Here is a 14744-nt window from a genome sequence, read left to right on the forward strand (position 1 = left end):
GCGGGGTGGTGGGGAGGTTGTGGGGACGGAGCTGTGGGCCCGGTGGGAGCAGCGGGGCTTGCCCGGCGCGGAGGCCAGGAAGCCTCCTTGCTGCTGCCACGATATGTGGTTTTCCCTGAATCCCCCACTTCTCTGGGCTTCAGTCTTGGCAACCACCACATTCTTTCTAAGAGCCTTAGAGCTTGAGTTCCTATAGACTGATCCCCTGCGTGGGACAGGACCCTCACCCCAAGGAACGTCCCTCACACTTTGTGTGCCAAGTGGCTTAATCCCCACAGTGACCCTGTGAGGTGGGTCCTTGCAATAACCTCATTGTACAGATGAGAGAACTGGACACAGAGAGGGGAAGTACTCGCTCAAGGTCACATCCCTGGCCGGGTAAGGATCTGAACCCAGGGAGTCCTCAGCACTAAGGCCCCAGGGCATCTCAAACTGAAGACCAGTCTTTGCTTGGAAATTCCTTGAAGTGGGGGAAGCCCACCATAACTTGGGCAGCTCTGACCATCAGAAGCTCTGCCTTGTGTTTTTTAGGGCTCTTCTGCCCATCGATGCCTCCCTGGGGCAGAAGGACAGAGGCCGAGGCCTGTGTCACCGTCTCCGTGGCTTAATCAGATTGTAGGGTAATTCTGTGACTGTCTTCAAAGGGGTCCCTAGGCTCACACCACGTGTCCCCATTCCAAGGCCTCCGGTCAGCTCTGAAGTGTAGAGGTCCCAGAACTTCGGACCCCTCCCCACTTCCCTATCTACCAAAGGGGTGACTGGGATGCCCTGGGTCCCTGGCAGAAGTCCCCGACTATTCCAGGGCTGCTGCAGAGCCACCAGGGAGGGAAAGTGTGGCCGTTGCTGCCATTTGCCACCTGGCCAGGGACTGGAAGGGCCTGAGCTCATGTCTGGAAGGTCCCTGCTTCTCACACACTGAACCCATCCATCCACTCTCCCCTGAAAGCTAGAGAGGTTTGGCCTTTTGGTTTCCAAGAACTGTCAAACTGCAGGGACGAATCCCTGCAAACAGGTCCGTGGAGGGAGGGAGGAGGGCAGGGACCACAGGCACATCCCAGGACCACCTTTCCTCCCGAGCCCCTTCACTTAAAGTTTTTTTTTTTTTTTTAAGATTTTATTTATTTATTTGACAGAGAGAGACACAGCAAGAGAAGGAACACAAGCAGGGGGAGTGGGAGAGGGAGCAGCAGGCTTCCCGCGGAGCAGGGAGCCCAATGCGGGGCTCGATCCCAGGACCCTGGGATCATGACCTGAGCCGAAGGCAGACGCTCAACGACTGAGCCACCCAGGCGCCCCTTCACTTAAACTTTGCTTATAAGGTAGCCGCTTCGGGCAGGGTCATAGAGGGGCCCGCAGGTACCCACGTGCCTGCGTTTCCAAGCCACCAGCCACTTCTTTCTGGGCTTTCGTTCTTCAGCCATCACCCCCTGCTGCCTCTGCTGCCAGCCGCGGGGCACACGGAGGTGAGCAGGGCCCGTGCCCCGGGTCACAGTCAGGTTTCAGAACCCTGAGGCTTTCCCATGGCCTGTGTGTTCGTTTGTCCCTTCCTGGGCAGGCACCTTCTGAGTGTGAGCCCCCAGCCAGGCACGAGCTGGGCGGGGAAGGTAATTGGTAAGGGCAGCACCATGCCCACCTTCAAGGAGCCACAGTCTGGGAGTGGACAGACCACTCGAGGACCACACCTGGGCTCAGAGTGGGACCCGCTCGCATCCGGTTGGCACCAGCTCTGGTCCAGGGCACCCGGACCCTGCAGAACTGGCTGCCTGTGGGCAGGGGTGGAAGGGGCGGGCGCCGGTCCGCGTGGGGCTCCTTGCTTCCAGGGCTGAGCCTTGGTCCACCTGAAGGTTTTCTTAGGCCTCTCCTCCCCCTTCCTCCGTGTCTTCTCTGCTTCTCTTTCTTCCTTCCCCCTCACTCTTTCCTTCTCTCTCAGTCGAAACTGGGAAGCCAAGGCCCTCACGCAGACCCCATGCATTCACCTTCTCCTGAAATCTGGAGGCCCCACATTCCACAGAACATTGACTCCCAGAAAGGCTGGGATGGGGAAGAGGGCAGGGCACATGTGTAACTGTCCCAAATCAAAGGACCATCCCCCCACCCCCCACTGCCCACCCCCATGGACAGGAACTGAGAGGGAGGGGAGCCGGACCTCCCACTTACCACCCCCACTCCGATGGCCCAGGGGGCACACCACACCTGCAAGGGCAGGGCTGGCTCTTCCAGAGATCCAGAGGGAGCCGGTACCCTGTGGTGGGCAAAGATGGGGTCCCACTCTTGGAGACCCTCTGGGAACACCCCTTCTAACAGAACAGGACCCACAAGTACATGCAATGTGGACCCTTTGGACTCCATACCATGGCTTCTGTGTCCCCGCCCCTCAGAGCAGAGCCCCACCTCACCGGGCCTAGTAGCCAATGGCAAGCAGAGGAATCCCAGAAGAGCAGCCTTCTGGACACAAGGAGGTCCCTTTGGCTCTATCTCTCCCTTCCCCCTCAAGTTCCAAGTGGACAGCCTCCTTTCCCTTGACTGTTTCCCAGGTGGTAGGTTCCTCTGGCTTAGTTGGTGCTTGTTTATTCCCGGAGTCGGTAAATCCTTCCTTGGATCCCTCCTGAGTCTCTCCTTCTCTGGCCCACCCCCTGTGCCCCCCACCCCCTCCCTCATCAGTACTCCCCCATCACTCTCCATGAGTGTCCCTGACAACCCGACTCAGAAAAAGCCACTGCCTCTGTGGCCCCCCAGGGGCAGCTCTTTTCAGGTACGTGGAACTTCCATCCAGAGCAGGAGACGATTTGCTTTGCTTGAGGGTCCATCGTGTCACAAACCTTCTGAATTCCATATTGGTCCCAATTTCACTTTTCCCAAGGGTTTTGCACCTCCCACAAGGGGTGTCTGTAAACCACACACTCACATGTGCATTTTTAGTGGTTCTGCAGGATACTGACATGGCCTAGAGGGAGGGGATGTGGGCCCAGAACCTCCCAGGGTGTTCTGGAAGCCCTGCTGTGTTGGCCACCATCTCTCCCAGGCCTCATGCACTGGGAGAGAATCCTGAGTCTGTGGACAGGAGCCCTGGCTCTGGGCAAGAACGAGGAGCTGGGACTAGCATCTCTGCCTTCCAGGGCTCCAGTATCAAGACCTGGCAGCCCCAAGAGCACTGTCTTACTCTCTCCTGACAGACGGCTAGCCCGGTCCACCCTGCTGCTCATCCCGCTATTTGGAATCCACTACACGGTATTTGCCTTCTCCCCGGAGAATGTCAGCAAGAGGGAGAGACTTGTGTTTGAGCTGGGGCTGGGCTCCTTCCAGGTAGGTGTAGTGGGTATGGCGGGGGGGGGGGGGGTTCATGGGGAGCCAGGGCTGTGGCCCTTAACCAGCCAGTGGTTCTAAGTTCTTTAACCTAGGTTCAACCTTGCGTTTCCATCTCTGAAATAGCACTAGAAAGAAGGGAGCTGGGAGAGCCCCTTCTGCTGTCTACCCTGTGAGTAGCTTCTATGAGAACACACACTGATATCTTCCTGTGGCTACATCTGCGTGTTTTGTGCAAGGCCTCCCTTGGGCTGCCCATCCCTCACCTTCAGCCTGGGGTGTGAGCAGAGTGCTCTCCAGAGACCTCCATGTCCACATCCTGACTCCCAGCCTGTAGACCATGCCTCTTATGAGCACTGGAGCTCTGTCTTACCCACGTTGGGGTCCCCAGCACAAGACCTGGCCATAGAGAGCTGAAGATGTGGATGAGCAAACAGAAATATAAATGATCCAGGGAATAGCGTGTTGGGGGGACCATGAATCCATGCCTGAAGGCATAAGTACGTGGGGTTGTGAACGTGTGAGTGAAGGAGTGAGCGCGTTGGTGTGAGGATGCCTAGTGAGTTAATGAACAGATGGCTGCACAAGTGGGTCAGTGAAGGCAGCAGTGACAACCTTGCGTGTCCCCAGATAGAGCACCTTGCCCTAACCCAGCTCTTTGATCCAGCTTCTTGATGGTCAGAAGCTTATTCAGTGTATCTGACTTAATCTCTCCCTCCCCCAATTTTAATTCAAGGCCATTTTACCTGTTAGGGTTCTTAGCCTGGTGAGGCTGGGAGTAGTGTGGATGCAGCCCCAGCCTGGGAGTCAGAGCCCAGGATTCCTATCTTAGCACAGGAGTTCTAAATACAAAGAGTACATGTAAAGACCATATGCAGGGTAGCTAGCTGCCTACTCTGTGTCAAGCAATTACTCATGGTGTTTTTTGTATGCTGTGTATAAGAGTATCTGGCCAAGGAAGGGTGGGCTGGAGAGGGAGTGGGGATAAAGACACAGGTCTGTTCTATCCTGGAGCGGTGCTGCCCTCAGGGTCCTGCAAGCTGGTTAAGGAGCCCAGAGAACATCCTGGGGACATCCAGGAAAGGCTTCTTGCAGAAAGTTGGATAGAGCTGGCCCTTGGGGATGGGAAGGATCTGACCTAGGGAATGTGAGATCCAAAGCCGGGGTGTAGCCACTTGGCCTCCTGGGTGTGGCCATCTTGGTGCAGCAGAAATTTCCCATCTTACCACAGATTCCTGGGCAGGGGGCCCCCCCATCCAGGTCACTGTATGTTTCTGCTTCCTGGTGTCATTCCCCATTTCCTCTGCTTCCTATGCTCCCTGTGCGCAAGGTCCCTTGCTAGCATGCTCAGGTTATTTTTGCTCTCTCTCCCTAGGGCTTTGTGGTGGCTGTTCTCTACTGTTTTCTGAATGGGGAGGTAAGATTCTGGCCCTCTGGCTTCATAGCAATGGAGGTGGGAATTGCTGGGGAGCAGACAGGGGCATAGCCTGCTGCCCACCAGAGCTGATTCTCCTGACCAGGGCAATGCCAGGCTCCTGGGGGAGGGCAGCAGTGCTAGGGTCTCCTGTCAGCCTCCACCCTGTGCCAGAATCTCTCCCACATTGCCTGCTGTGCAAGGCATCAACTGGACCTGTAAAGGTGTCTCCTGCCTGGCAGGGCTTGCACTGTAAGACACACCTTAGTAAAGAGAAATGGAAAGAGGAAGGCCGAGGCACAGGAAATAGTACCTATAGTTTATGAGGCTGTGCCAGGCAGGGTGCTGAGTGGGGAGCTGCCCAAAGTTCAGCACTGACCCCAGCAGGCCCACCTGCCCGCCCAAACCCATCCCCTGTAGAGTGGGGATTCTGGGGACTTGGGAGAGACCCCGGGAGAGGCCTGAAACCTTCTCGCAGTTTCCATTTCCAGAGCTACGGTCTTAGGGCCTCCTGCTCCAGTCTGTTCGGGTGATGCTTTTGAACAGAGTCCAGAACAGAGGTGCTGGGACAGGAGTGGGGGCTGAGTGAGGGAGACGGGTGTGGAGAGTGGGTAGGAGTCTTTGCACCTGTGCTTGGGTTGTGGCTGTGTGACCTCAGCAGGCGCTTCCCCTTTGTGCATCTGAGAAACAAGAAGCCTGGGTTCAGAGATTGCCAAGACAGCCTCCAGAAAGGTCAGATAAGGAGAGGCGATAGAGCCCGGCAGGGAGCGGCTGGGGGAGGCAGGGAGTGGGAGCACGTGGAGCTTGCCAGGAGACCTGTGGGGGAGGTGGCAGCTGGAACTGGAGGGCTGGGTGCTCGGACCACTCACTTGCAGTCATGCAGTCCATGCTCCACGCAGAGGTGCTGGACTGTGGAGGGGGGGTGTGGAGGCTGAAGCTGGCCATGCCCTGTGCATACCATGCTAAGAGCAACGTGGGGGTGTGTTCACCCAGAGAGCACCTTAGTTAGCCATCCTCGAGCCTGACTGCATGTTGGAATCCCCGGGGAAGCTTTACAACATATGGATGCCTCACCCCAGAGATTTTGATGTCATTGTTCTGGGATATGGTCGGGGCATCTGGATTTGTAAAGCTCTCCAGGTAATTCTGATGCGCAGCCCACTGTTAATGGTCTGAGAAGGAAGGGGTGCTCCTTCCCTGATCTTTCTGCCCCAAGCACCTGCTTTTTAAGATTCCCTGAAAGATCCTGTGAGCTAGTCACTTCCCGAGGAGCGCCAAGGCCCGTGGAGTGAACAAGAAGCCATTCGAAGGCCTTGCTCAGGCAGTGACTTGGGAAAAGGGGCTAAGGTCAGCTCCTCAGAGGCATTCCTTTCCCATTGGTGGCCTGGAGGGCTGCGAGCTGCCATTTGGGTCAGTGGGTATTGCAGGAGGTGGCGGTGGCAGCCTGGGAGGGGCCCCGGCAGAGCAGTCAGGTAGATGAGGCTGGAGACGCTGTCTGCCCGGAAGTGACCACTGTCTGCCCGGAAGTGACCGCTGTCCGGAAGTGACTGCTGTCTGTCCGGAAGTGACTGTCCACGTTGCTCCCTGCAGGTGCAGGCGGAGATCAAGCGCAAGTGGCGGAGCTGGAAGGTGAACCGCTACTTCACCGTGGACTTCAAGCACCGGCACCCGTCCCTGGCCAGCAGCGGGGTGAATGGGGGCACCCAGCTCTCCATCCTGAGCAAGAGCAGCTCCCAGATCCGCATGTCCGGCCTCCCGGCTGACAACCTGGCCACCTGAGCCCAGCCTCCCCTCCTTCTCTCCTCCGTACACAGGCTGGGGCTGCGGGCAGGCGCTGGCCCACGCATGTTGAGCTGCTTTTCTCACTTCGGGCAGGCCCTGGGCTGGAGGCCGGGCTCCCCGAGGTGGGAGAAGGATGCAGGGTGCACTTGGGTATTGCCCTTCCCCGTTTGGCACTAGCCCCATCCACCATGGGCCCCTGGGCCCTGATCCCAGACCTGTAAATACTCCACAAATTTTGGAAAGTTGTCTCATCCCTACCCCTTGACCCCACTGTCCCTGCTCACCTCAAGCAAGTCCCCAGCTTCACCCTACCCTGTTTTCCACCAGCCTTAGCGATCTCCTTGACCCTGTGAGTGAGGCCTTGCGAGCTGAGGCTGACGACCTTGCTTTGGGGGCGTTGGGGTGGGGCCTGCCCGACAGCCCCCACAGTGTCTGACTTTCAGTGTGGACTCTGAGTCTGCTTGCCACCCGAAGCCCTTCTCAGCCCTGGCCCAGTCCCTGAGGCGTGCCAGAGGTCCGACTTGGGTACCCAGAGCATCCTTTAGGGGAGGTGAGACCTGAGCTGAGACTCCCTCATCCTCCACACCCAGCATCTTGGTGTCCAGGTGCCCAGGTGCCCAGCTCCTGGGTATCAGGGCGGTGGACAGCTCCAGGACTCTTCCAATCAGAGACTTCATTTTGGGTGTGGGGCTAAGGGTCCCGGAATATTCTGGTGCTCTTCATTTGGTGGAAGAAAAATTGCCAAGATCCAGCAATGTGGATGTGATTGGAAAGGAGATGGAAAGAGTCTGGAGGCCCGTGGAAGAAGACCTTCACTGGCTCCATTATTTTACTCCCGACTCGAGGTGGGCGGGGGTTCCTCTGGTAGCCTCCCTTCTACCCCTCCCATGCCCAGGCATCAGCTGCGGGAGTGAGAGACTCATGCCTCAGAGAGACTGCTCCTCACCCATACCTACCATAAGGAGCCCTCCCCCCCCTAAGGAGGAGCCCTAAGCCCTCCCCCTCCTCATTTCTCCTTAAGTCAAAGCCATGAATAGGATGAACCAGCCGCCTTCCTGTGATGTCAGTGAATCCTGAAGCACCTTACCTCCATGTGCCCGAGTCAGGGCCCCCAGGACTCCCCTTCCCCCCAACCCTCATGGACGAGGAGCCCCAGCCACCAGCTCCTTGGGCTTGGGCTCAGCTACTGAACTGTCTCTGAGACCTTTGCCAAGACTTCCCTCCGTGTGTTCTTGACGTTGAATCTCCACAGACGCTGGAGTGGCCTAGGGCGTTGGGAGGGGAGCCACGCGCACCATGCCTGTTAGAAGAAGCTGCAGATGCAAGGCGTGGCAGCCCCCAGCTCCCCATTCTAGTGCTCCATTGCAAGTTGCTTGGCCACAGCCCCAAGAGTTCAAAACGGGGCAGAACTAAGTTGGGGGGAGGGTGGAAGAAAGTGCTAGAGTGCCATGGCCCGTGTGGGGGGCCCATTTCATTCCATGTCAACTTTCGGTGTTGTTCCTGTCCAAGTGTGTTTGCAGACCTGTTTCGTGATCGTGTTCTGGAATGCTTGGGGAACTTGGGTGGAGAGGGAATGCTGCTTAGCTTGGTTTTATAAAGAGGAAGGGGCCTGGGGGCCTGGCGGGTCCAGGTTTGGAGAGATCCTCGAGATGACTGGTGAAGGACTTAGTTGCATGGTTTAGAGATGAGCCCTGTGTCCTTGGCCAGTGAAGCACGGTGGACCCTGGGTCTTTGGCAGACCTAGAATCTGCCCCATTTGGGCTCCTACTGCTGAGACTGTGGACACAGAGCTTCCTGTTCGGGGGTCTCAGTTGCTCCATTTGTGAGATGCAGTGGCTTCTAAAGCTTTTCCAAGCTCTGCGCTTCAGTAATTCTCCCGTTCAAAACTAAGCAGATAAAAGGGCATGCATCATTGTTAAGCGTATCACCTAAAGGTTTTGAAGTGTACATGTTTGTGTATATGTGGAGGGAGGGGAGAATGCCGTTTATTTGCCCTTTCTTAGAAAGGAAACATCTGTCTCTTCCATTGGGACACCACAGGGGAAGCTGGTGGGCTGGAGAGAGGGGTCATGCCAGGGACAATTGGACAGGGGCCTCGGGTGTGATGTGCAGATCCAGCTGTGTCCCTAGCCCGGGCAGGGTGCCAAGGCTACCTGGACAGTAGCCACCTCCAGATCCTAGGAGCGGTGCCCTGAGTGGACCTCATTTCTTCGTCCCCATCCCCACCAGCAGCTCTGCTTCACTGTGGAAAAAGAGACTTTGATTTTATACATACATCATCGCAAAACAGCAAAAACATCATCAGCCCAGAATCCCATGTTCTGTGCTGCCACCTGAGCCCTGGGTTGGATCCTTGTAGAGGTTCCAGGTTCCTGTTGGTTGGTTGGTTGGTTTTTCTGTCTGAACGAATTATTGACCGTCTTGTGAACAGATGTACCCCATGTATTTTGAATGTTCCAGAAGGTTAGGCAGCTGGCCTGCAGGGTCATAGGCAATGGGGGGATAGCATAAGGTCTGGACAAAACCTTTCCCTCACTGAGTCTTTGTTTTCAAATCTGTAAAATGGGCAGTAGAACTAGGTGATTTGTTTAGCCCACTGCGTCCCTGGAATTCTCTTTCTAAACCCCAGCCATCTACTTACTTGGGAATGGGCGCCAGGCAAAGACTGTTATTTGTCTGCCTGGGAAAAGGTAAGAAATGCTGGTGAGCAGGGAGGGGTTTGAGGGCTTTGGGAACGGTCAGGCTGGAGAGGAGTGGAGTTATCCTACTCCATGACTCTGGAAGATCATTACCAGAAGGGTTTATTTATTTTTTTTTTCTTCCTTGTTTTATGCAATCCTAAAGGGCAACAGTCACCCAGGGGAGGCTGAGTTCTTCTTGGGATGAAGAGATTTTTCAACCTCTTTTATGAATGTTCCGCCAGGGGACAGACCGTGTTAGGAGAGTCTCCAACACTGGGGGAAATGGGATTCCAAATTAGGGATGCTGAGGTTGTCAAGGAACCCTTGAGAGGAGAGAGTGTGTGATTCAGGGGTGGTGGGGGGGGTTCAGTAACTTCTTGGTGGTCCCCAGCACTGGGGGCTTCTTAACTGCCTACCATACCTAAGGCCAGGCCACATTTTCTGTCTCAGTGGGTGGCTCTGTGGCCCTTCTCAACCTATCCAGTGGTCTGCAGTGATTCCTCTTCTTACCCCCACCCTTCCCCAAACCAGTTTCTTTGGGGAACAGGGCCAGGGAGCTAGAGCTGGGCCCAGGGCTTGGAATACACATCATCACCCACCAAGTGTGCTGACTCACCTCTTCCATCTGACCCTTTCCCTTCCTGGAAGGAAAGCTAGAGAGAGGCTTTCTTTGTGATTCTGTGAGTACCCTTGACCCCCTCAAGGCCACTCCAAAGTGAAAGCAGTGAGTGCTTTGTCATCATCAATTCCTCCTTGCGCCCAGTGACCCTGGATGCCTGTCAGAAGAGCTCTGAGCAGGGAGTGGGGAACCTGGGCTTCTCCCAGCTTTGCCAGTGACCTGCTGTTTGGCCTTGACCCCTTCCCCATATAGCTTTAGGGAGACTCACAAAGCACTAGAGCTGGGAATAACAACAGCTCTGCAGGTCAAACCTCCCCATTGGGCTGATGAGAAATCACTTACCGGCAGGTTTAGCATGGTGCCTGGACTGTGTTGGGATCCAGTATGCTTTACGAGCCCGACTGAGGCAATGGGCCCACCAGCATTTGCCCAGCCCTGTGCGTGAGCCGGAATAAAGCATCCATACAGAAAACATTCAGTCTTGCGCAAGAAAGGGGCTCTGGCTACAGAAGTTCTTAGGACTCCAAATTGCAGGAAGAGCAATGGAGTGGATGTGGCATGGAGTGAACCGTGTTCTAGCCTGGGGTTTTCTGCCTGCTCTGTGCTCCAAGACTCAGTCTCTCTGAGCCTCTGCTTCCTAATCTGAGAAATGGGAGGACATGATTTGCAATCTGCTCCCCAGCCCAGGATGAGGTTGAAGTGAGACATCCTTGTGTATACAAGGGCTTTGGGAACTACACAGGTGTGGGCTGGTTACTAGGGTGAAGACCCCTGAAAGGGACCCCGTGCTGTTTGTCAACTGCTTTGAGCCATCCTGGGTTAACTTTTGCCCCATTTGTAAAACTACCAGCACTGGGGGCAGGGGGGAGGCCAGTGGGCTGTGATGGACACAGGAGGCCAGGCTTACCTCTGTCAACTGATTCAGTTTGCTCTTGGGGTTAGGAGGGGGAGAATTTCATGTGGGTGGTGATTTCTCTGTCACCTCCATGGGAATTCTTCAAGGATGTGGGACATTCCTCAAGTGGGCTATGTCCTCCTTTCTTCTTTCCCTAAATGTGAGGTCCTGGGATGTGTCTGTGCTTGGCCATTTTTGTCTTGTCTTATGTCCGTGTTCTGTGGTTTGCCCATTGTGAGGGCTAAAGTGGGCCAGTGCCCAGCATCCCAGAGGGGGCTCCAGGCTCACTTACAGAACCAGGCCCCCCTGTGTTTCATCTCCCACAATAAAGATAAACCCCGAAGACCTCACTGCTCCCGCTGCCGCCGTTAATGCTGTGCTCACAACCTTGCCCGGGATTTGAAGGATGTCAACGTGCTGTAGATGACTCAATAAATGTCTTATCATTTTTCCTGGTGGCCGTAACTTGGCGGAAGTGGTGGGCAGGGAGGAGTGGAGGTGAAAGGGGAGGAAATCTGACCACCCCAAGTAATCCAATCCACACAGTCCTGTGGCCTTCTGGATTCCAAGGGGAAGTGTGAGAACAAGCATGAATGAGCTTAGAACTACGGGCTTGGAAGAGCAAAGCTGTGGCCTCAAAAGGACCTGCAAGGATCAGGCAAACTGAGTGGAATCAAGGCCTGTTGGATGTTTTGAGTGCCTAGAAATGGAAGGAATTCACCGCCGCCCCCCCCCCCCCCGCCCCGGTTTTTGACGCCCTGTGGCCTTATGTTGTTTTATGAGCATGGCTACCAGATACCTCAGAGCTTGCCTATATGAGCATTTCATTCCAGGTAAGCACAGGTGCAACATTGGCTGCCAGAGTCCCACCCCCTCATCTGGATATTCCGAGCCATCAGCCCATGCCAGACCAGTTAACCAATTCCAGGTAACCTCCATTTCCTCGAATGTCTACTGATTGTCATAACCTCCAGTGCCCATTTTTATATGAGTCAGAATTTACAGTTGCTAGCCACAGAAGATAATTTTGGCTGACAAATCAGAAAAGGGGCTTAGGGGAAAGATATTGGGCATCTCCTAGAGCTCTCTCGAGGCTGCAGAAACCAGCAAAACTGTCTCAAGCCTGAGCAAGCCACAGACCTGGTGACAAAGCTGCTGTCTGCTGCTGCCACCAGGCCAGTGAGGTCTCCTCTGTGCCAGGCACCCACCCTCATAGTTACCGGTTTTGAGAGCAGACGGCTTGGCTGCCATCCGAACCAGCAGATCAGATTCCACATGTAGCCTCTTTCCTCAAGGCTCTCACTTCTGAGTCAAAGCCTCACACGAGTCCATTGGGTTGGCTGTGTTCTGGTTGCAAAGGAGGCTGGAAATTTGACGTTTCTGGATTCTACCTTGGGGAAGTCAGGCTCCTAAATCTGGAAATTTTCTAAACTTAACAGTGGTATTTAAAAGCCTTAAAATAAAAATGCCCATTACAGCAGGCCTGAGGTCTATGGCCGTTGCAGAGCCAGCACCCTTCAGTGATCAGGTGGGCCACGATGAAGAAGTCAAGCCAATGAAAAGATAAATCCCAACCAGATAACATGTGAGCCCTACAACTAGAGAGGCCACTTGCCAAATGCACCAAGTGTCTAGTGGGGCTGTTCCCCGGCTGTTTCTGCTTCCTTGAGATTGCCCCTGCTCTTTTCTCTCCAGGGCCACCTCTTCTTTGAACCCTAAAGGATATTACCAGGCTATATCATATGACGCACTTAGCAGATACCTTGAGCTGCTTCCAAAATGGAACCCATCCTCCATGGGTGAAAATCAATTTCTTTGCGTGTCAGACTGCTGACCACTCAGGCAGAAGGCTTCTCTAGTATCTAGAAAAATATCTTCATTGGTTTGACCATGCTAAATTGAGGTTCTATAGGTTTCATTCTTAGAGGGAGGTCATATTCAAGAAGCAAAGACAAGGAGCCAAAAGTAAGCTGAAAGCCTTGAATTCTATATTAGACTTGAATTTCTTGGCAACTGTAAAAACATCAAACTACTCAGTCTATGAACACTTATGAAATCCTGTCCTGTCTCTTCTGCCAAATCTGTCAACTATCCCAGTCCTCTTTCCTCCCAAGCCTCTTAAAAGAACGCCTTCAACCCTGGTTATGCCTGATGATGCTCTTTGCTACTCGTAGTGTGAGCAATTCCTCTCGGGTACCCAGTGGTTCTCAAGCGTTAGCATGCATCAGAATCACCTGAGGGGCTGTTAAAACACCGATTGCTGGACCCAAATTTCTGATCCAGGAGGTCTGAGGTAGGACCTGCCTGATAATTTGCATTTCTAAAAAGTTCCCAGGTGCTGCTACTGTAGCTGCTTTGGTCTGGAGACAGTACTTTAAGAACCACTGTTCTGGACAGTCTACCAAGGACACTGGCTGGACATCACAGTCCCTTTTTGTGAACCTTGGACCTGGACAATGATTAGCCTCCTAAGAGGGGGAGGACAAGCACAGACATCAGCACCATAAAATTTAATCGACTTCTCTTCCCAGGCCACTGTAATAAACATGCATCAGTTCTGGCCCACCCAGCCGTACTCTGGTCCTTTGTTGAGCATTTCTCATGTTTCCCATGGAAACTGGCTGGCTTCTAAGATTCCACTGCCTTCCAGATCACAATTCCCACAGCAGCATCCAAATGCTTAGGGGGCCCAGCCTCAGCAGGTGAAGTTGGATGAAATCCATTCAAGAAGGCTAGATACTGACCTTCTCTCCCTGTCCAAATAACCCCAGCCTTCAAAGAAACCGAGTGCCCATTCCAAAGCAGAAGCAAAGGTAGACTGAAAAAATATTCTGATAGTCAGCGATATATACTCATGGATGCCAGAAGACCCGTACAAAACCATAATTTACATCTATTCTGACTCATACAGACTTTCACATGGGGATTTGGGAGTGAGGTCCCACCAGCTCAATGGAAAGGGTCTTTGTTCTGGCCCTCCGGGCTTTCAGGCACCGCTCTCCGTGATTCTCTCTTGTTCCCCTTTCCAGACATCCCCTACCCCCAGTTTATTCTATTCTCTTTACTTGCTTTCCTTTACCCTGAGTCCCTTCTCTCTGCCCTTGATCTAGAGACAGGCATGGCTTGGTGCTCAATGTTTTCCTTCAGATGATACCCTTTTGGTGTCCTTGTCCTTTGGCCCTGACACTTGAGAGTCATCTGTGGTTTTCTCCTTTTTAGACACTCTCTCCATGGGCAAAAGCACTCATTCATATTCATTAACCATGACATCAGTTAATAATCCCAACTCTTCATCTCCAGGTACAATCTATTGGCGTGGGGGGAGGGGTGGTGGTGGTTGTGCAGTAAGTACCATGGAGAGAGCTGAGTGAACTTTAAGTCCAGCACCACAGACAGTTCCAAGATACTAGACCTACTTGAGAGTCAAATCTTTGTGTGGCCAATTTATCCGACCTGAACAAAGGCAGATCTAGGATTTATAGGGTCTGAAACACATACAATTTTGGGGAGGGGGCCCCCTTTAATAAAAAAGTAAAGATTTAAATTAAAACAGGTGTAAAAATGACTTTTTTTAGAATGAGAAAAGAACTATCACAAGTATTTCAAAATCCAAAAAAATTATATAATATTTATATTAATTACTCTATGACACTTTTGTCTGTTTTTGTGGGTTATTTGCTCTTTGATTCTGTCTTTATTGGATAATAATTTTTCTATCATTTTCTGTATAGATAATTGAAATATAATTCAGTCACATGATTCATCAAATTATGTGTTTTATTATTGATAATTTGGACTCAGTACCAATGAGAACAGAATCCCCCATTTAAAATTTTACATATCTGATGATAGGATGATTATATTCACAGACTAGTGCCTGGCTCCATATGTGTCAAATTTTGTTTCTCCACAACTAATTACAATGCCAGACACTTTCATATTATATATACGAGCATTCTTATATGACTTAGTAATAATCCAACTATATAATGAAGCAACAGTATGCTATTTAATTATCACCCAAACTGAATGTATCTCTAACTTAACTTC

The 14744-nt window shown here is 53.0% G+C and overlaps 1 protein-coding gene across 7 annotated transcripts in view; it reads left to right on the forward strand.

Annotated features, from left to right (window-relative positions):
• Positions 1-11787, forward strand: part of ADCYAP1R1 (ADCYAP receptor type I) — a 57970-nt gene extending 46183 nt beyond the window's left edge. For 4 of the 7 annotated variants that reach the window (XM_073899027.1, XM_025873311.2, XM_073899028.1 and 1 more), the window contains 3 exons: positions 3174-3303; positions 4679-4720; positions 6308-11785. In XM_073899027.1, the coding sequence (XP_073755128.1) occupies positions 3174-3303; positions 4679-4720; positions 6308-6496 (361 nt within the window). In that variant the 3' untranslated portion in view covers positions 6497-11785. Of the gene's footprint in view, positions 1-3173; positions 3304-4678; positions 4721-6307 lie in introns of all 7 variants that reach the window. The other 3 variants (XM_025873312.2, XM_025873314.2, XM_025873315.2) reach the window with 3 other exon arrangements.
• The last annotated feature ends 2957 nt before the right edge of the window (positions 11788-14744 follow it).

Source organism: Callorhinus ursinus, unplaced genomic scaffold (genome assembly GCF_003265705.2).
Source record: "Callorhinus ursinus isolate GAN/ISIS: 27379988/994484 unplaced genomic scaffold, GSC_fseal_2.0 scaffold12, whole genome shotgun sequence".
Taxonomy (NCBI): Eukaryota; Metazoa; Chordata; class Mammalia; order Carnivora; family Otariidae; genus Callorhinus; species Callorhinus ursinus.